At 47.7% G+C, this 25,514-nt stretch overlaps 2 protein-coding genes across 2 annotated transcripts in view; both read left to right on the forward strand.

The window, feature by feature from the left end:
* The window catches only part of LOC111861086 (uncharacterized), a 167,139-nt gene that overhangs the window by 34,887 nt on the left and 106,738 nt on the right, over positions 1-25,514 (forward strand). The gene's annotated exons all lie outside the window — the stretch shown is intronic.
* Positions 1-25,514, forward strand: part of LOC140583134 (uncharacterized) — a gene marked incomplete at its 3' end in the record, with an annotated part of 46,702 nt that overhangs the window by 20,546 nt on the left and 642 nt on the right. Inside the window, exons 14-22 of the mRNA XM_072707774.1 lie at positions 187-2,001; positions 3,421-6,312; positions 7,861-9,894; positions 14,215-14,952; positions 15,256-15,909; positions 17,701-20,379; positions 22,084-22,500; positions 22,627-23,286; positions 23,482-25,080. Coding sequence (XP_072563875.1) covers positions 187-2,001; positions 3,421-6,312; positions 7,861-9,894; positions 14,215-14,952; positions 15,256-15,909; positions 17,701-20,379; positions 22,084-22,500; positions 22,627-23,286; positions 23,482-25,080 — 13,488 coding nt within the window. The remainder of the gene's footprint in view (positions 1-186; positions 2,002-3,420; positions 6,313-7,860; positions 9,895-14,214; positions 14,953-15,255; positions 15,910-17,700; positions 20,380-22,083; positions 22,501-22,626; positions 23,287-23,481; positions 25,081-25,514) is intronic.

Consider the following 25,514-nt stretch of genomic DNA (forward strand, 5'->3'; position numbering starts at 1 on the left):
CTTCAACTGCAACACCATCTACGACCACTACAACATCCACAGCAGCACCAACAACAACATCTAGCACAACTGCATCAATTGCAACACCATCTACGACCACTACAACATCCACAGCAGCACCAACCACTACATCAAGCACAACTGCTTCAACTGCAACACCATCTACGACCACTACAACATCCACAGCAGCACCAACCACTACATCAAGCACAACTGCTTCAACTGCAACACCATCTACGACCACTACAACATCCACAGCAGCACCAACAACAACATCTAGCACAACTGCATCAATTGCAACACCATCTACGACCACTACAACGTCCACAGCAGCACCAACCACTACATCAAGCACAACTGGTTCAACTGCAACACCAACTACGACCACTACAACATCCACAGCAGCACCAACAACAACATCTAGCACAACTGCATCAACTGCAACATCTACTACCACTACAACATCCACAGCAGCACCAACAACAACATCAAGCACAACTGCTTCAACTGCAACACCATCTACGACCACTACAACATCCACAGTAGCACCAACAACAACATCTAGCACAACTGCATCAATTGCAACACCATCTACGACCACTACAACATCCACAGCAGCACCAACCACTACATCAAGCACAACTGCTTCAACTGCAACACCATCTACGACCACTACAACATCCACAGCAGCACCAACCACTACATCAAGCACAACTGCTTCAACTGCAACACCATCTACGACCACTACAACATCCACAGCAGCACCAACAACAACATCTAGCACAACTGCATCAATTGCAACACCATCTACGACCACTATAACATCCACAGCAGCACCAACCACTACATCAAGCACAACTGTTTCAACTGCAACACCATCTACGACCACTACAACATCCACAGCAGCACCAACCACTACATCAAGCACCACTGCTTCAACTGCAACACCATCTACGACCACTACAACATCCGCAGCAGCACCAACAACAACATCTAGCACAACTGCATCAATTGCAACACCATCTACGACCACTGCAACATCCGCAGCAGCACCAACCACTACATCAAGCACAACTGCTTCAACTGCAACACCATCTACGACCACTACAACATCCGCAGCAGCACCAACAACAACATCTAGCACAACTGCATCAATTGCAACACCATCTACGACCACTACATCATCCACAGCAGCACCAACCACTACATCAAGCACAACTGCTTCAACTGCAACACCATCTACGACCACTACAACATCCACAGCAGCACCAACCACTACATCAAGCACAACTGGTTCAACTGCAACACCAACTACGACCACTACAACATCCACAGCAGCACCAACAACAACATCTAGCACAACTGCATCAACTGCAACACCATCTACGACCACAACAACATCCACAGCAGCACCAACAACAACATCAAGCACAACTGCTTCAACTGCAACACCATCTACGACCACTACAACATCCACAGTAGCACCAACAACAACATCTAGCACAACTGCATCAATTGCAACACCATCTACGACCACTACAACATCCACAGCAGCACCAACCACTACATCAAGCACAACTGCTTCAACTGCAACACCATCTACGACCACTACAACATCCACTGCAGCACCAACAACAACATCTAGCACAACTGCATCAAGTGCAACACCATCTACGACCACAACATCCACAGCAGCACCAACCACTTTATCAAGCACAACTGCATCAACTGCAACAACATCTACTACCACTACAACATCCACAGCAGCACCAACCACTACATCAAGCACAACTGTTTCAACTGCAACACCATCTACTACCACTACAACATCCACAGCAGCACCTTCCACTGCATCAATTACAACTACATCAACTGCAACACCATCTATAACCACTACAACATCCACAGCAGCACCAACCACTTCATCAAGCACAACTGCTTCAACTGCAACACCATCTACGACCACAACAACATCCACAGCAGCACCAACCACTTCATCAAGCACAACTGCATCAACTGCAACAACATCTACTACCACTACAACATCCACAGCAGCACCAACCACTACATCACGCACAACTGCATCAACTGCAACACCATCTACGACCACTACAACATCCACAGCAGCACCAACAACAACATCTAGCACAACTGCATCAATTGCAACACCATCTACGACCACTACAACATCCACAGCAGCACCAACCACTACATCAAGCACAACTGCTTCAACTGCAACACCATCTACGACCACTACAACATCCACAGCAGCACCAACAACAACATCTAGCACAACTGCATCAATTGCAACACCATCTACGACCACAACAACATCCACAGCAGCACCAACCACTTCATCAAGCACAACTGCATCAACTGCAACAACATCTACTACCACTACAACATCCACAGCAGCACCTACCACTGCATCAATTACAACTACATCAACTGCAACACCATCTACGATTACTACAACATCCACAGCAGCACCAACAACAACATCTAGCACAACTGCATCAATTGCAACACCATCTACGACCACTACAACATCCACAGCAGCACCAACCAGTACATCAAGCACAACTGCTTCAACTGCAACACCATCTACGACCACTACAACATCCACAGCAGCACCAACAACAACATCTAGCACAACTGCATCAAGTGCAACACCATCTACGACCACTACAACTTCCACAGCAGCACCAACCACTACATCAAGCACAACTGCTTCAACTGCACCAGTAACAATGAGCACTACAACATCCACATTAGCACCAACCGCTTCATCAAGCCCAACTGCATCAAGTGCAACACCATCTACGACCACTACAACATCCACAGCAGCACCAACAACAACATCAAGCACAACTGCATCAATTGCAACCCCATCTACGACCACTACAACATCCACAGCAGCACCAACAACAACATCTAGCACAACTGCATCAAGTGCAACACCATCTACGACCACTACAACATCCACAGCAGCACCAACCACTACATCAAGCACAACTGCATCAACTGCAACAACATCTACTACCACTACAACATCCACAGCAGCACCAACCACTACATCAAGCACAACTGCTTCAACTGCAACACCATCTACGACCACTACAACATCCACAGCAGCACCAACCACTACATCAAGCACAACTGCATCAACTGCAACAACATCTACTACCACTACAACATCCACAGCAGCACCAACCACTACATCAAGCACAACTGCTTCAACTGCAACACCATCTACGACCACTACAACATCCACAGCAGCACCAACAACAACATCTAGCACAACTGCATCAATTGCAACACGATCTACGACCACAACAACATCCACAGCAGCACCAACCACTACATCAAGCACAACTGCTGCAACTGCAACACCATCTACGACCACTACAATCTCCACAGCAGCACCAACAACAATATCTAGCACAACTGCATCAATTGCAACAACATCTACTACCACCACTACATCAAGCACAACTGCTTCAACTGCAACACCATCTACAACCACTACAACATCCACAGCAGCACCAACAACAACATCTAGCACAACTGCATCAATTGCAACACCATCTACGACCACAACAACATCCACAGCAGCACCAACCACTACATCTAGCACAACTGCTTCAACTGCAACACCATCTACGACCACTATAACATCCACAGCAGCACCAACAACAACATCTAGCACAACTGCATCAATTGCAACACCATCTACGACCACTACAACATCCACAGCAGCACCAACCACTTCATCAAGCACAACTGCATCAACTGCAACAACATCTACTACCACTACAACATCCACAGCAGCACCAACCACTACATCAAGCACAACTGCTTCAACTGCAACACCATCTACGACCACTACAACAACCACAGCAGCACCAACAACAACATCTAGCACAACTGCATCAATTGCAACACCATCTACGACCACTACAACATCCACAGCAGCACCAACAACAACATCTAGCACAACTGCATCAATTGCAACACCATCTACGACCACTACAACATCCACAGCAGCACCAACCACTACATCAAGCACACCTGCATCAACTGCAACACCATCTACGACCACTACAACATCCACAGCAGCACCAACAACAACATCTAGCACAACTGCATCAATTGCAACACCATCCACGACAACTACAACATCCACAGCAGCACCAACAACAACATCTAGCACAACTGCATCAATTGCAACACCATCTACGACCACTACAACATCCACAGCAGCACCAACCACTACATCAAGCACACCTGCATCAACTGCAACACCATCTACGACCACTACAACATCCACAGCAGCACCAACAACAACATCTAGCACAACTGCATCAATTGCAACACCATCTACGACCACAACAACATCCACAGCAGCACCAACCACTTCATCAAGCACAACTGCATCAACTGCAACAACATCTACTACCACTACAACATCCACAGCAGCACCTACCACTGCATCAATTACAACTACATCAACTGCAACACCATCTACGATTACTACAACATCCACAGCAGCACCAACAACAACATCTAGCACAACTGCATCAATTGCAACACCATCTACGACCACTACAACTTCCACAGCAGCACCAACCAGTACATCAAGCACAACTGCTTCAACTGCAACACCATCTACGACCACTACAACATCCACAGCAGCACCAACAACAACATCTAGCACAACTGCATCAAGTGCAACACCATCTACGACCACTACAACTTCCACAGCAGCACCAACCACAACATCAAGCACAACTGCTTCAACTGCACCAGTAACAATGAGCACTACAACATCCACATTAGCACCAACCGCTTCATCAAGCCCAACTGCATCAAGTGCAACACCATCTACGACCACTACAACATCCACAGCAGCACCAACAACAACATCAAGCACAACTGCATCAATTGCAACCCCATCTACGACCACTACAACATCCACAGCAGCACCAACAACAACATCTAGCACAACTGCATCAAGTGCAACACCATCTACGACCACTACAACATCCACAGCAGCACCAACCACTACATCAAGCACAACTGCATCAACTGCAACAACATCTACTACCACTACAACATCCACAGCAGCACCAACCACTTTATCAAGCACAACTGCATCAACTGCAACAACATCTACTACCACTACAACATCCGCAGCAGCACCAACAACAACATCTAGCACAACTGCATCAATTGCAACACCATCTACGAGCACTACAACATCCACAGCAGCACCAACCACTACATCAAGCACAACTGCTTCAACTGCAACACCATCTACGACCACTACAACATCCACAGCAGCACCAACCACTACATCAAGCACAACTGCATCAACTGCAACTCCATCAACGACCACTACAACATCCACAGCAGCACCAACCACTACATCAAGCACAACTGCTTCAACTGCAACACCATCTACGACCACTATAACATCCACAGCAGCACCAACAACAACATCTAGCACAACTGCATCAATTGCAACAACATCTACGACCACTACAACATCCAAAGCAGCACCAACAACAACATCTAGCACAACTGCATCAATTGCAACACCATCCACGACAACTACAACATCCACAGCAGCACCAACAACAACATCTAGCACAACTGCATCAATTGCAACACCATCTACGACCACTACAACATCCACAGCAGCACCAACCACTACATCAAGCACACCTGCATCAACTGCAACACCATCTACGACCACTACAACATCCACAGCAGCACCAACAACAACATCTAGCACAACTGCATCAATTGCAACACCATCTACGACCACAACAACATCCACAGCAGCACCAACCACTTCATCAAGCACAACTGCATCAACTGCAACAACATCTACTACCACTACAACATCCACAGCAGCACCTACCACTGCATCAATTACAACTACATCAACTGCAACACCATCTACGATTACTACAACATCCACAGCAGCACCAACAACAACATCTAGCACAACTGCATCAATTGCAACACCATCTACGACCACTACAACTTCCACAGCAGCACCAACCAGTACATCAAGCACAACTGCTTCAACTGCAACACCATCTACGACCACTACAACATCCACAGCAGCACCAACAACAACATCTAGCACAACTGCATCAAGTGCAACACCATCTACGACCACTACAACTTCCACAGCAGCACCAACCACAACATCAAGCACAACTGCTTCAACTGCACCAGTAACAATGAGCACTACAACATCCACATTAGCACCAACCGCTTCATCAAGCCCAACTGCATCAAGTGCAACACCATCTACGACCACTACAACATCCACAGCAGCACCAACAACAACATCAAGCACAACTGCATCAATTGCAACCCCATCTACGACCACTACAACATCCACAGCAGCACCAACAACAACATCTAGCACAACTGCATCAAGTGCAACACCATCTACGACCACTACAACATCCACAGCAGCACCAACCACTACATCAAGCACAACTGCATCAACTGCAACAACATCTACTACCACTACAACATCCACAGCAGCACCAACCACTTTATCAAGCACAACTGCATCAACTGCAACAACATCTACTACCACTACAACATCCGCAGCAGCACCAACAACAACATCTAGCACAACTGCATCAATTGCAACACCATCTACGAGCACTACAACATCCACAGCAGCACCAACCACTACATCAAGCACAACTGCTTCAACTGCAACACCATCTACGACCACTACAACATCCACAGCAGCACCAACCACTACATCAAGCACAACTGCATCAACTGCAACACCATCTACGACCACTATAACATCCACAGCAGCACCAACAACAACATCTAGCACAACTGCATCAATTGCAACAACATCTACGACCACTACAACATCCAAAGCAGCACCAACAACAACATCTAGCACAACTGCATCAATTGCAACACCATCTACGACCACTACAACATCCACAGCAGCACCAACAACAACATCTAGCACAACTGCTTCAACTGCAACACCATCTACTACCACTACAACATCCACAGCAGCACCAACCACTACATCAAGCACAACTGCTTCAACTGCAACACCATCTACGACCACTACAACATCCACAGCAGCACCAACAACAACATCTAGCACAACTGCATCAATTGCAACACCATCTACGACCACTACAACATCCACAGCAGCACCAACCACTACATCAAGCACAACTGCTTCAACTGCAACACCATCTACGACCACTATAACATCCACAGCAGCACCAACAACAACATCTAGCACAACTGCATCAATTGCAACACCATCTACGACCACAACAACATCCACAGCAGCACCAACAACCACATCAAGCACAACTGCTTCAACTGCAACACCATCTACGACCACTACAACATCCACAGCAGCACCAACCACCACATCAAGCACAACTGCTTCAACTGCAACACCATCTACGACCACTACAACATCCACAGCAGCACCAACAACCACATCAAGCACAACTGCTTCAACTGCAACACCATCTACGACCACTACAACATCCACAGCAGCACCAACCACCACATCAAGCACAACTGCTTCAACTGCAACACCATCTACGACCACTACAACATCCACAGCAGCACCAACCACCACATCAAGCAAAACTGCTTCAACTGCAACACCATCTACGACCACTACAACATCCACAGCAGCACCAACCACTACATCAAGCACAACTGCATCAACTGCAACACCATCTACGACCACTACTTCATCCACAGCAGCACCAACCACTACATCAAGCACAACTGCTTCAACTGCAACACCATCTACGACCACAACAACATCCACAGCAGCACCAACCACTTCATCAAGCACAACTGCATCAACTGCAACAACATCTACTACCACTACAACATCCACAGCAGCACGTACCACTGCATCAATTACAACTGCTTCAACTGCAACACCATCTACAACCACTACAACATCCACAGCAGCACCAACAACAACATCTAGCACAACTGCATCAATTGCAACACCATCTACGACCACTACAACATCCACAGCAGCACCAACCACTACATCAAGCACAACTGCTTCAACTGCAACACCACCTACGACCACAAATTCCACAGCAGCACCAACAACAACATCTAGCACAACTGCATCAATTGCAACACCATCTACGACCACTACAACATCCACAGCAGCACCAACCACTACATCAAGCACTACTGCTTCAACTGCAACACCATCTACGACCACTACAACGTCCACAGCAGCACCAACAACAACATCTAGCACAACTGCATCAATTGCAACACCATCTACGACCACTACAACATCCACAGCAGCACCAACCACTACATCAAGCACAACTGCTTCAACTGCAACACCATCTACGACCACGACAACGTCCACAGCAGCACCAACAACAACATCTAGCACAACTGCATCAATTGCAACACCATCTACGACCACTACAACATCCACAGCAGCACCAACCACTACATCAAGCACAACTGCTTCAACTGCAACACCATCTACGACCACTACAACGTCCACAGCAGCACCAACAACAACATCTAGCACAACTGCATCAATTGCAACACCATCTACGACCACTACAACATCCACAGCAGCACCAACCACTACATCAAGCACAACTGCTTCAACTGCAACACCATCTACGACCACAACAACATCCACAGCAGCACCAACAACCACATCAAGCACAACTGCTTCAACTGCAACACCATCTACGACCACTACAACATCCACAGCAGCACCAACCACCACATCAAGCACAACTGCTTCAACTGCAACACCATCTACGACCACTACAACATCCACAGCAGCACCAACAACCACATCAAGCACAACTGCTTCAACTGCAACACCATCTACGACCACTACAACATCCACAGCAGCACCAACCACCACATCAAGCACAACTGCTTCAACTGCAACACCATCTACGACCACTACAACATCCACAGCAGCACCAACCACCACATCAAGCACAACTGCTTCAACTGCAACACCATCTACGACCACTACAACATCCACAGCAGCACCAACAACAACATCTAGCACAACTGCATCAATTGCAACACCATCTACGACCACTACAACATCCACAGCAGCACCAACCACTACCTCAAGCACAACTGCTTCAACTGCAACACCATCTACGACCACTATAACATCCACAGCAGCACCAACAACAACATCTAGCACAACTGCATCAATTGCAACACCATCTACGACCACTACAACATCCACAGCAGCACCAACCACTACATCAAGCACAACTGCTTCAACTGCAACACCATCTACGACCACAACAACATCCACAGCAGCACCAACAACCACATCAAGCACAACTGCTTCAACTGCAACACCATCTACGACCACTACAACATCCACAGCAGCACCAACCACCACATCAAGCACAACTGCTTCAACTGCAACACCATCTACGACCACTACAACATCCACAGCAGCACCAACAACCACATCAAGCACAACTGCTTCAACTGCAACACCATCTACGACCACTACAACATCCACAGCAGCACCAACCACCACATCAAGCACAACTGCTTCAACTGCAACACCATCTACGACCACTACAACATCCACAGCAGCACCAACCACCACATCAAGCACAACTGCTTCAACTGCAACACCATCTACGACCACTACAACATCCACAGCAGCACCAACCACTACATCAAGCACAACTGCATCAACTGCAACACCATCTACGACCACTACTACATCCACAGCAGCACCAACCACTACATCAAGCACAACTGCTTCAACTGCAACACCATCTACGACCACAACAACATCCACAGCAGCACCAACCACTTCATCAAGCACAACTGCATCAACTGCAACAACATCTACTACCACTACAACATCCACAGCAGCACGTACCACTGCATCAATTACAACTGCTTCAACTGCAACACCATCTACAACCACTACAACATCCACAGCAGCACCAACAACAACACCTAGCACAACTGCATCAATTGCAACACCATCTACGACCACTACAACATCCACAGCAGCACCAACCACTACATCAAGCACAACTGCTTCAACTGCAACACCACCTACGACCACAACATCCACAGCAGCACCAACAACAACATCTAGCACAACTGCATCAATTGCAACACCATCTACGACCACTACAACATCCACAGCAGCACCAACCACTACATCAAGCACTACTGCTTCAACTGCAACACCATCTACGACCACTACAACGTCCACAGCAGCACCAACAACAACATCTAGCACAACTGCATCAATTGCAACACCATCTACGACCACTACAACATCCACAGCAGCACCAACCACTACATCAAGCACAACTGCTTCAACTGCAACACCATCTACGACCACTACAACATCCACAGCAGCACCAACAACAACATCTAGCACAACTGCATCAATTGCAACACCACCTACGACCACTACAACATCCACAGCAGCACCAACCACTACATCAAGCACAACTGCTTCAACTGCAACACCATCTACGACCACTATAACATCCACAGCAGCACCAACAACAACATCTAGCACAACTGCATCAATTGCAACACCATCTACGACCACTACAACATCCACAGCAGCACCAACCACTACATCAAGCACAACTGCTTCAACTGCAACACCATCTACGACCACAACAACATCCACAGCAGCACCAACAACCACATCAAGCACAACTGCTTCAACTGCAACACCATCTACGACCACTACAACATCCACAGCAGCACCAACCACCACATCAAGCACAACTGCTTCAACTGCAACACCATCTACGACCACTACAACATCCACAGCAGCACCAACAACCACATCAAGCACAACTGCTTCAACTGCAACACCATCTACGACCACTACAACATCCACAGCAGCACCAACCACCACATCAAGCACAACTGCTTCAACTGCAACACCATCTACGACCACTACAACATCCACAGCAGCACCAACCACCACATCAAGCACAACTGCTTCAACTGCAACACCATCTACGACCACTACAACATCCACAGCAGCACCAACCACTACATCAAGCACAACTGCATCAACTGCAACACCATCTACGACCACTACTACATCCACAGCAGCACCAACCACTACATCAAGCACAACTGCTTCAACTGCAACACCATCTACGACCACAACAACATCCACAGCAGCACCAACCACTTCATCAAGCACAACTGCATCAACTGCAACAACATCTACTACCACTACAACATCCACAGCAGCACGTACCACTGCATCAATTACAACTGCTTCAACTGCAACACCATCTACAACCACTACAACATCCACAGCAGCACCAACAACAACACCTAGCACAACTGCATCAATTGCAACACCATCTACGACCACTACAACATCCACAGCAGCACCAACCACTACATCAAGCACAACTGCTTCAACTGCAACACCACCTACGACCACAACATCCACAGCAGCACCAACAACAACATCTAGCACAACTGCATCAATTGCAACACCATCTACGACCACTACAACATCCACAGCAGCACCAACCACTACATCAAGCACTACTGCTTCAACTGCAACACCATCTACGACCACTACAACGTCCACAGCAGCACCAACAACAACATCTAGCACAACTGCATCAATTGCAACACCATCTACGACCACTACAACATCCACAGCAGCACCAACCACTACATCAAGCACTACTGCTTCAACTGCAACACCATCTACGACCACTACAACGTCCACAGCAGCACCAACAACAACATCTAGCACAACTGCATCAATTGCAACACCATCTACGACCACTACAACATCCCCAGCAGCACCAACCACTACATCAAGCACAACTGCTTCAACTGCAACACCATCTACGACCACAACAACATCCACAGCAGCACCATCCACCACATCAAGCACAACTGCTTCAACTGCATCACCATCTACGACCACTACAACATCCACAGCAGCACCAACAACAACATCTAGCACAACTGCATCAATTGCAACACCATCTACGACCACTACAACATCCACAGCAGCACCAACCACTACATCAAGCACAACTGCTTCAACTGCAACACCATCTACGACCACTATAACATCCACAGCAGCACCAACCACTACATCAAGCACAACTGCATCAACTGCAACGCCCTCAACGACCACTACAACATCCACAGCAGCACCAACCACTACATCAAGCACAACTGCTTCAACTGCACCTACCACTGCATCAATTACAACTACGTCAACTGCAACACCATCTACGACCACTACAACATCCACAGCAGCACCAACAACAACATCTAGCACAACTGCATCAATTGCAACACCATCTACGACCTCTACAACATCCACAGCAGCACCAACCACTACATCAAGCACAACTGCTTCAACTGCAACACCATCTACGACCACTACAACATCCACAGCAGCACCAACAACAACATCTAGCACAACTGCATCAATTGCAACACCATCTACGACCACTACAACATCCACAGCAGCACCAACCACTACATCAAGCACAACTGCTTCAACTGCAACACCATCTACTACCACTACAACATCCACAGCAGCACCAACCACTACGTCAAGCACAACTGCTTCAACTGCAACACCATCTACTACCACTACAACATCCACAGCAGCACCTTCCACTGCATCAATTACAACTACATCAACTGCAACACCATCTATAACCACTACAACATCCACAGCAGCACCAACCACTTCATCAAGCACAACTGCTTCAACTGCAACACCATCTACGACCACAACAACATCCACAGCAGCACCAACCACTTCATCAAGCACAACTGCATCAACATCTACTACCACTACAACATCCACAGCAGCACCAACCACTACATCAAGCACAACTGCATCAACTGCAACACCATCTACGACCACTACAACATCCACAGCAGCACCAACAACAACATCTAGCACAACTGCATCAATTGCAACACCATCTACGACCACTACAACATCCACAGCAGCACTAACCACTACATCAAGCACACCTGCATCAACTGCAACACCATCTACGACCACTACAACATCCACAGCAGCACCAACAACAACATCTAGCACAACTGCATCAATTGCAACACCATCTACGACCACTACAACATCCACAGCAGCACCAACCACTACATCAAGCACAACTGCTTCAACTGCAACACCATCTACGACCACTACAACATCCACAGCAGCACCAACAACAACATCTAGCACAACTGCATCAATTGCAACACCACCTACGACCACTACAACATCCACAGCAGCACCAACCACTACATCAAGCACAACTGCTTCAACTGCAACACCATCTACGACCACTATAACATCCACAGCAGCACCAACAACAACATCTAGCACAACTGCATCAATTGCAACACCATCTACGACCACTACAACATCCACAGCAGCACCAACCACTACATCAAGCACAACTGCTTCAACTGCAACACCATCTACGACCACAACAACATCCACAGCAGCACCAACAACCACATCAAGCACAACTGCTTCAACTGCAACACCATCTACGACCACTACAACATCCACAGCAGCACCAACCACCACATCAAGCACAACTGCTTCAACTGCAACACCATCTACGACCACAACAACATCCACAGCAGCACCAACAACCACATCAAGCACAACTGCTTCAACTGCAACACCATCTACGACCACTACAACATCCACAGCAGCACCAACCACCACATCAAGCACAACTGCTTCAACTGCAACACCATCTACGACCACTACAACATCCACAGCAGCACCAACAACCACATCAAGCACAACTGCTTCAACTGCAACACCATCTACGACCACTACAACATCCACAGCAGCACCAACCCCCACATCAAGCACAACTGCTTCAACTGCAACACCATCTATGACCACTACAACATCCACAGCAGCACCAACCACCACATCAAGCACAACTGCTTCAACTGCAACACCATCTACGACCACTACAACATCCACAGCAGCACCAACCACTACATCAAGCACAACTGCATCAACTGCAACACCATCTACGACCACTACTACATCCACAGCAGCACCAACCACTACATCAAGCACAACTGCTTCAACTGCAACACCATCTACGACCACAACAACATCCACAGCAGCACCAACCACTTCATCAAGCACAACTGCATCAACTGCAACAACATCTACTACCACTACAACATCCACAGCAGCACGTACCACTGCATCAATTACAACTGCTTCAACTGCAACACCATCTACAACCACTACAACATCCACAGCAGCACCAACAACAACACCTAGCACAACTGCATCAATTGCAACACCATCTACGACCACTACAACATCCACAGCAGCACCAACCACTACATCAAGCACAACTGCTTCAACTGCAACACCACCTACGACCACAACATCCACAGCAGCACCAACAACAACATCTAGCACAACTGCATCAATTGCAGCACCATCTACGACCACTACAACATCCACAGCAGCACCAACCACTACATCAAGCACTACTGCTTCAACTGCAACACCATCTGCGACCACTACAACGTCCACAGCAGCACCAACAACAACATCTAGCACAACTGCATCAATTGCAACACCATCTACGACCACTACAACATCCCCAGCAGCACCAACCACTACATCAAGCACAACTGCTTCAACTGCAACACCATCTACGACCACAACAACATCCACAGCAGCACCATCCACCACATCAAGCACAACTGCTTCAACTGCATCACCATCTACGACCACTACAACATCCACAGCAGCACCAACAACAACATCTAGCACAACTGCATCAATTGCAACACCATCTACGACCACTACAACATCCACAGCAGCACCAACCACTACATCAAGCACAACTGCTTCAACTGCAACACCATCTACGACCACTATAACATCCACAGCAACACCAACCACTACATCAAGCACAACTGCATCAACTGCAACGCCCTCAACGACCACTACAACATCCACAGCAGCACCAACCACTACATCAAGCACAACTGCTTCAACTGCACCGACCACTGCATCAATTACAACTACATCAACTGCAACACCATCTACGACCACTACAACATCCACAGCAGCACCAACAACAACATCTAGCACAACTGCATCAATTGCAACACCATCTACGACCACTACAACATCCACAGCAGCACCAACCACTACATCAAGCACCACTGCTTCAACTGCAACACCATCTACGACCACTATAACATCCACAGCAGCACCAACAACAACATCAAGCACAACTGCATCAATTGCAACACCATCTACGACCACTACAACATCCACAGCAGCACCAACCACCACATCAAGCACAACTGCTTCAACTGCAACACCATCTACGACCACTACAACATCCACAGCAGCACCAACAACCACATCAAGCACAACTGCTTCAACTGCAACACCATCTACGACCACTACAACATCCACAGCAGCACCAACCACCACATCAAGCACAACTGCTTCAACTGCAACACCATCTACGACCACTACAACATCCACAGCAGCACCAACCACCACATCAAGCACAACTGCTTCAACTGCAACACCATCTACGACCACTACAACATCCACAGCAGCACCAACCACTACATCAAGCACAACTGCATCAACTGCAACACCATCTACGACCACTACTACATCCACAGCAGCACCAACCACTACATCAAGCACAACTGCTTCAACTGCAACACCATCTACGACCACAACAACATCCACAGCAGCACCAACCACTTCATCAAGCACAACTGCATCAACTGCAACAACATCTACGACCACTACAACATCCACAGCAGCACGTACCACTGCATCAATTACAACTGCTTCAACTGCAACACCATCTACAACCACTACAACATCCACAGCAGCACCAACAACAACATCTAGCACAACGGCATCAATTGCAACACCATCTACGACCACTACAACATCCACAGCAGCACCAACCACTACATCAAGCACAACTGCTTCAACTGCAACACCACCTACGACCACAACATCCACAGCAGCACCAACAACAACATCTAGCACAACTGCATCAATTGCAACACCATCTACGACCACTACAACATCCACAGCAGCACCAACCACTACATCAAGCACTACTGCTTCAACTGCAACACCATCTACGACCACTACAACATCCACAGCAGCACCAACCACCACATCAAGCACAACTGCTTCAACTGCAACACCATCTACGACCACAACAACATCCACAGCAGCACCATCCACCACATCAAGCACAACTGCTTCAACTGCATCACCATCTACGACCACTACAACATCCACAGCAGCACCAACAACAACATCTAGCACAACTGCATCAATTGCAACACCATCTACGACCACTACAACATCCACAGCAGCACCAACCACCACATCAAGCACAACTGCATCAACTGCAACGCCCTCAACGACCACTACAACATCCACAGCAGCACCAACCACCACATCAAGCACAACTGCTTCAACTGCAACACCATCTACGACCACTACAACATCCACAGCAGCACCAACAACCACATCAAGCACAACTGCTTCAACTGCAACACCATCTACGACCACTACAACATCCACAGCAGCACCAACCACCACATCAAGCACAACTGCTTCAACTGCAACACCATCTACGACCACAACAACATCCACAGCAGCACCATCCACCACATCAAGCACAACTGCTTCAACTGCATCACCATCTACGACCACTACAACATCCACAGCAGCACCAACAACAACATCTAGCACAACTGCATCAATTGCAACACCATCTACGACCACTACAACATCCACAGCAGCACCAACCACTACATCAAGCACAACTGCTTCAACTGCAACACCATCTACGACCACAACAACATCCACAGCAGCACCAACAACCACATCAAGCACAACTGCTTCAACTGCAACACCATCTACGACCACTACAACATCCACAGCAGCACCAACCACCACATCAAGCACAACTGCTTCAACTGCAACACCATCTACGACCACAACAACATCCACAGCAGCACCAACAACCACATCAAGCACAACTGCTTCAACTGCAACACCATCTACGACCACTACAACATCCACAGCAGCACCAACCACCACATCAAGCACAACTGCTTCAACTGCAACACCATCTATGACCACTACAACATCCACAGCAGCACCAACAACCACATCAAGCACAACTGCTTCAACTGCAACACCATCTACGACCACTACAACATCCACAGCAGCACCAACCCCCACATCAAGCACAACTGCTTCAACTGCAACACCATCTATGACCACTACAACATCCACAGCAGCACCAACCACCACATCAAGCACAACTGCTTCAACTGCAACACCATCTACGACCACTACAACATCCACAGCAGCACCAACCACTACATCAAGCACAACTGCATCAACTGCAACACCATCTACGACCACTACTACATCCACAGCAGCACCAACCACTACATCAAGCACAACTGCTTCAACTGCAACACCATCTACGACCACAACAACATCCACAGCAGCACCAACCACTTCATCAAGCACAACTGCATCAACTGCAACAACATCTACTACCACAACAACATCCACAGCAGCACGTACCACTGCATCAATTACAACTGCTTCAACTGCAACACCATCTACAACCACTACAACATCCACAGCAGCACCAACAACAACACCTAGCACAACTGCATCAATTGCAACACCATCTACGACCACTACAACATCCACAGCAGCACCAACCACTACATCAAGCACAACTGCTTCAACTGCAACACCACCTACGACCACAACATCCACAGCAGCACCAACAACAACATCTAGCACAACTGCATCAATTGCAACACCATCTACGACCACTACAACATCCACAGCAGCACCAACCACTACATCAAGCACTACTGCTTCAACTGCAACACCATCTGCGACCACTACAACGTCCACAGCAGCACCAACAACAACATCTAGCACAACTGCATCAATTGCAACACCATCTACGACCACTACAACATCCCCAGCAGCACCAACCACTACATCAAGCACAACTGCTTCAACTGCAACACCATCTACGACCACAACAACATCCACAGCAGCACCATCCACCACATCAAGCACAACTGCTTCAACTGCATCACCATCTACGACCACTACAACATCCACAGCAGCACCAACAACAACATCTAGCACAACTGCATCAATTGCAACACCATCTACGACCACTACAACATCCACAGCAGCACCAACCACTACATCAAGCACAACTGCATCAACTGCAACGCCCTCAACGACCACTACAACATCCACAGCAGCACCAACCACTACATCAAGCACAACTGCTTCAACTGCACCTACCACTGCATCAATTACAACTACATCAACTGCAACACCATCTACGACCACTACAACATCCACAGCAGCACCAACCACTACATCAAGCACAACTGCTTCAACTGCACCTACCACTGCATCAATTACAACTACATCAACTGCAACACCATCTACGACCACTACAACATCCACAGCAGCACCAACAACAACATCTAGCACAACTGCATCAATTGCAACACCATCTACGACCACTACAACATCCACAGCAGCACCAACCACTACATCAAGCACCACTGCTTCAACTGCAACACCATCTACGACCACTATAACATCCACAGCAGCACCAACAACAACATCAAGCACAACTGCATCAATTGCAACACCATCTACGACCACTACAACATCCACAGCAGCACCAACCACCACATCAAGCACAACTGCTTCAACTGCAACACCATCTACGACCACTACAACATCCACAGCAGCACCAACAACCACATCAAGCACAACTGCTTCAACTGCAACACCATCTACGACCACTACAACATCCACAGCAGCACCAACCACCACATCAAGCACAACTGCTTCAACTGCAACACCATCTACGACCACTACAACATCCACAGCAGCACCAACCACCACATCAAGCACAACTGCTTCAACTGCAACACCATCTACGACCACTACAACATCCACAGCAGCACCAACCACTACATCAAGCACAACTGCATCAACTGCAACACCATCTACGACCACTACTACATCCACAGCAGCACCAACCACTACATCAAGCACAACTGCTTCAACTGCAACACCATCTACGACCACAACAACATCCACAGCAGCACCAACCACTTCATCAAGCACAACTGCATCAACTGCAACAACATCTACGACCACTACAACATCCACAGCAGCACGTACCACTGCATCAATTACAACTGCTTCAACTGCAACACCATCTACAACCACTACAACATCCACAGCAGCACCAACAACAACATCTAGCACAACGGCATCAATTGCAACACCATCTACGACCACTACAACATCCACAGCAGCACCAACCACTACATCAAGCACAACTGCTTCAACTGCAACACCACCTACGACCACAACATCCACAGCAGCACCAACAACAACATCTAGCACAACTGCATCAATTGCAACACCATCTACGACCACTACAACATCCACAGCAGCACCAACCACTACATCAAGCACTACTGCTTCAACTGCAACACCATCTACGACCACGACAACATCCACAGCAGCACCAACAACAACATCTAGCACAACTGCATCAATTGCAACACCATCTACGACCACTACAACATCCACAGCAGCACCAACCACTACATCAAGCACAACTGCTTCAACTGCAACACCATCTACGACCACTACAACATCCACAGCAGCACCAACAACAACATCAAGCACAACTGCTTCAACTGCAACACCATCTACAACCACAACAACATCCACAGCAGCACCAACAACCACATCAAGCACAACTGCTTCAACTGCAACACCATCTACGACCACTACAACATCCACAGCAGCACCAACAACAACATCTAGCACAACTGCATCAATTGCAACACCATCTACGACCACTACAACATCCACAGCAGCACCAACCACTACATCAAGCACAACTGCTTCAACTGCAACACCATCTACTACCACTACAACATCCACAGCAGCACCAACCACTACGTCAAGCACAACTGCTTCAACTGCAACACCATCTACTACCACTACAACATCCACAGCAGCACCTTCCACTGCATCAATTACAACTACATCAACTGCAACACCATCTATAACCACTACAACATCCACAGCAGCACCAACCACTTCATCAAGCACAACTGCATCAACTGCAACACCATCTACGACCACTACAACATCCACAGCAGCGCCAACCACTACATCAAGCACAACTGCTTCAACTGCAACACCATCTACGACCACTACAACATCCACAGCAGCACCAACCACTACATCAAGCACAACTGCTTCAACTGCAACACCATCTACGACCACAACAACATCCACAGCAGCACCAACCACCACATCAAGCACAACTGCTTCAACTGCAACACCATCTACGACCACAACAACATCCCCAGCAGCACCAACCACTACATCAAGCACAACTGCATCAATTGCAACACCATCTACGACCACAACATCTACAGCAGCACCAACCACTACATCAAGCACTACTGCTTCAACTGTAACACCATCTACGACCACTACAACGTCCACAGCAGCACCAACAACAACATCTAGCACAACTGCATCAATTGCAACACCATCTACGACCACAACAACATCCCCAGCAGCACCAACCACTACATCAAGCACAACTGCTTCAACTGCAACACCATCTACGACCACAACAACATCCACAGCAGCACCATCCACCACATCAAGCACAACTGCTTCAACTGCATCACCATCTACGACCACTACAACATCGACAGCAGCACCAACAACAACATCTAGCACAACTGCATCAATTGCAACACCATCTACGACCACTACAACATCCACAGCAGCACCAACCACTACATCAAGCACAACTGCTTCAACTGCAACACCATCTACGACCACTATAACATCCACAGCAGCACCAACCACTACATCAAGCACAACTGCATCAACTGCAACGCCCTCAACGACCACTACAACATCCACAGCAGCACCAACCACTACATCAAGCACAACTGCTTCAACTGCACCTACCACTGCATCAACTACAACTACATCAACTGCAACACCATCTACGACCACTACAACATCCACAGCAGCACCAACAACAACATCTAGCACAACTGCATCAATTGCAACACCATCTACGACCTCTACAACATCCACAGCAGCACCAACCACTACATCAAGCACAACTGCTTCAACTGCAACACCATCTACGACCACTACAACATCCACAGCAGCACCAACAACAACATCTAGCACAACTGCATCAATTGCAACACCATCTACGACCACTACAACATCCACAGCAGCACCAACCACTACATCAACCACAACTGCTTCAACTGCAACACCATCTACTACCACTACAACATCCACAGCAGCACCAACCACTACGTCAAGCACAACTGTTTCAACTGCAACACCATCTACGACCACTATAACATCCACAGCAGCACCAACAACAACATCTAGCTCAACTGCATCAATTGCAACACCATCTACGACCACTACAACATCCACAGCAGCACCAACCACTACGTCAAGCACAACAGCTTCAACTGCAACACCATCTACGACCACAACAACATCCACAGCAGCACCATCCACCACATCAAGCACAACTGCTTCAACTGCAACACCATCTACGACCACTACAACATCCACAGCAGCACCAACCACTACATCAAGCACAACTGCTTCAACTGCAACACCATCTACGACCACTATAACATCCACAGCAGCACCAACCACTACATCAAGCACAACTGCATCAACTGCAACGCCCTCAACGACCACTACAACATCCACAGCAGCACCAACCACTACATCAAGCACAACTGCTTCAACTGCACCTACCACTGCATCAATTACAACTACATCAACTGCAACACCATCTACGACCACTACAACATCCACAGCAGCACCAACCACTACGTCAAGCACAACAGCTTCAACTGCAACACCATCTACGACCACAACAACATCCACAGCAGCACCATCCACCACATCAAGCACAACTGCTTCAACTGCAACACCATCTACGACCACTACAACATCCACAGCAGCACCAACCACTACATCAAGCACAACTGCTTCAACTGCAACACCATCTACGACCACTATAACATCCACAGCAGCACCAACCACTACATCAAGCACAACTGCATCAACTGCAACGCCCTCAACGACCACTACAACATCCACAGCAGCACCAACCACTACATCAAGCACAACTGCTTCAACTGCACCTACCACTGCATCAATTACAACTACATCAACTGCAACACCATCTACGACCACTACAACATCCACAGCAGCACCAACAACAACATCTAGCACAACTGCATCAATTGCAACACCATCTACGACCTCTACAACATCCACAGCAGCACCAACCACTACATCAAGCACAACTGCTTCAACTGCAACACCATCTACGACCACTACAACATCCACAGCAGCACCAACAACAACATCTAGCACAACTGCATCAATTGCAACACCATCTACGACCACTACAACATCCACAGCAGCACCAACCACCACATCAAGCACAACTGCTTCAACTGCAACACCATCTACGACCACTACAACATCCACAGCAGCACCAACCACTACATCAAGCACAACTGCATCAACTGCAACACCATCTACGACCACTACTACATCCACAGCAGCACCAACCACTACATCAAGCACAACTGCTTCAACTGCAACACCATCTACGACCACTACAACATCCACAGCAGCACCAACAACAACACCTAGCACAACTGCATCAATTGCAACACCATCTACGACCACTACAACATCCACAGCAGCACCAACCACTACATCAAGCACAACTGCTTCAACTGCAACACCACCTATGACCACAACATCCACAGCAGCACCAACAACATCATCTAGCACAACTGCATCAATTGCAACACCATCTACGACCACAACATCTACAGCAGCACCAACCACTACATCAAGCACTACTGCTTCAACTGTAACACCATCTACGACCACTACAACGTCCACAGCAGCACCAACAACAACATCTAGCACAACTGCATCAATTGCAACACCATCTACGACCACAACAACATCCCCAGCAGCACCAACCACTACATCAAGCACAACTGCTTCAACTGCAACACCATCTACGACCACAACAACATCCACAGCAGCACCATCCACCACATCAAGCACAACTGCTTCAACTGCATCACCATCTACGACCACTACAACATCGACAGCAGCACCAACAACAACATCTAGCACAACTGCATCAATTGCAACACCATCTACGACCACTACAACATCCACAGCAGCACCAACCACTACATCAAGCACAACTGCTTCAACTGCAACACCATCTACGACCACTATAACATCCACAGCAGCACCAACCACTACATCAAGCACAACTGCATCAACTGCAACGCCCTCAACGACCACTACAACATCCACAGCAGCACCAACCACTACATCAAGCACAACTGCTTCAACTGCACCTACCACTGCATCAACTACAACTACATCAACTGCAACACCATCTACGACCACTACAACATCCACAGCAGCACCAACAACAACATCTAGCACAACTGCATCAATTGCAACACCATCTACGACCTCTACAACATCCACAGCAGCACCAACCACTACATCAAGCACAACTGCTTCAACTGCAACACCATCTACGACCACTACAACATCCACAGCAGCACCAACAACAACATCTAGCACAACTGCATCAATTGCAACACCATCTACGACCACTACAACATCCACAGCAGCACCAACCACTACATCAAGCACAACTGCTTCAACTGCAACACCATCTACTACCACTACAACATCCACAGCAGCACCAACCACTACGTCAAGCACAACTGTTTCAACTGCAACACCATCTACGACCACTATAACATCCACAGCAGCACCAACAACAACATCTAGCTCAACTGCATCAAGTGCAACACCATCTACGACCACTACAACATCCACAGCAGCACCAACCACTACGTCAAGCACAACAGCTTCAACTGCAACACCATCTACGACCACAACAACATCCACAGCAGCACCATCCACCACATCAAGCACAACTGCTTCAACTGCAACACCATCTACGACCACTACAACATCCACAGCAGCACCAACAACAACATCTAGCACAACTGCATCAATTGCAACACCATCTACGACCACTACAACATCCACAGCAGCACCAACCACTACATCAAGCACAACTGCTTCAACTGCAACACCATCTACGACCACTATAACATCCACAGCAGCACCAACCACTACATCAAGCACAACTGCATCAACTGCAACGCCCTCAACGACCACTACAACATCCACAGCAGCACCAACCACTACATCAAGCACAACTGCTTCAACTGCACCTACCACTGCATCAATTACAACTACATCAACTGCAACACCATCTACGACCACTACAACATCCACAGCAGCACCAACAACAACATCTAGCACAACTGCATCAATTGCAACACCATCTACGACCTCTACAACATCCACAGCAGCACCAACCACTACATCAAGCACAACTGCTTCAACTGCAACACCATCTACGACCACTACAACATCCACAGCAGCACCAACAACAACATCTAGCACAACTGCATCAATTGCAACACCATCTACGACCACTACAACATCCACAGCAGCACCAACCACTACGTCAAGCACAACAGCTTCAACTGCAACACCATCTACGACCACAACAACATCCACAGCAGCACCATCCACCACGTCAAGCACAACTGCTTCAACTGCAACACCATCTACGACCACTACAACATCCACAGCAGCACCAACCACTACATCAAGCACAACTGCTTCAACTGCAACACCATCTACGACCACTATAACATCCACAGCAGCACCAACCACTACATCAAGCACAACTGCATCAACTGCAACGCCCTCAACGACCACTACAACATCCACAGCAGCACCAACCACTACATCAAGCACAACTGCTTCAACTGCACCTACCACTGCATCAATTACAACTACATCAACTGCAACACCATCTACGACCACTATAACATCCACAGCAGCACCAACCACTACATCAAGCACAACTGCTTCAACTGCACCTACCACTGCATCAATTACAACTACATCAACTGCAACACCATCTACGACCACTACAACATCCACAGCAGCACCAACAACAACATCTAGCACAACTGCATCAATTGCAACACCTTCTACGACCACTACAACATCCACAGCAGCACCAACCACTACATCAAGCACAACTGCTTCAACTGCAACACCATCTACGACCACTACAACATCCACAGCAGCACCAACAACAACA

This window comes from Paramormyrops kingsleyae, chromosome 25, assembly GCF_048594095.1.
Source record: "Paramormyrops kingsleyae isolate MSU_618 chromosome 25, PKINGS_0.4, whole genome shotgun sequence".
In the NCBI taxonomy this organism is placed as follows: Eukaryota; Metazoa; Chordata; class Actinopteri; order Osteoglossiformes; family Mormyridae; genus Paramormyrops; species Paramormyrops kingsleyae.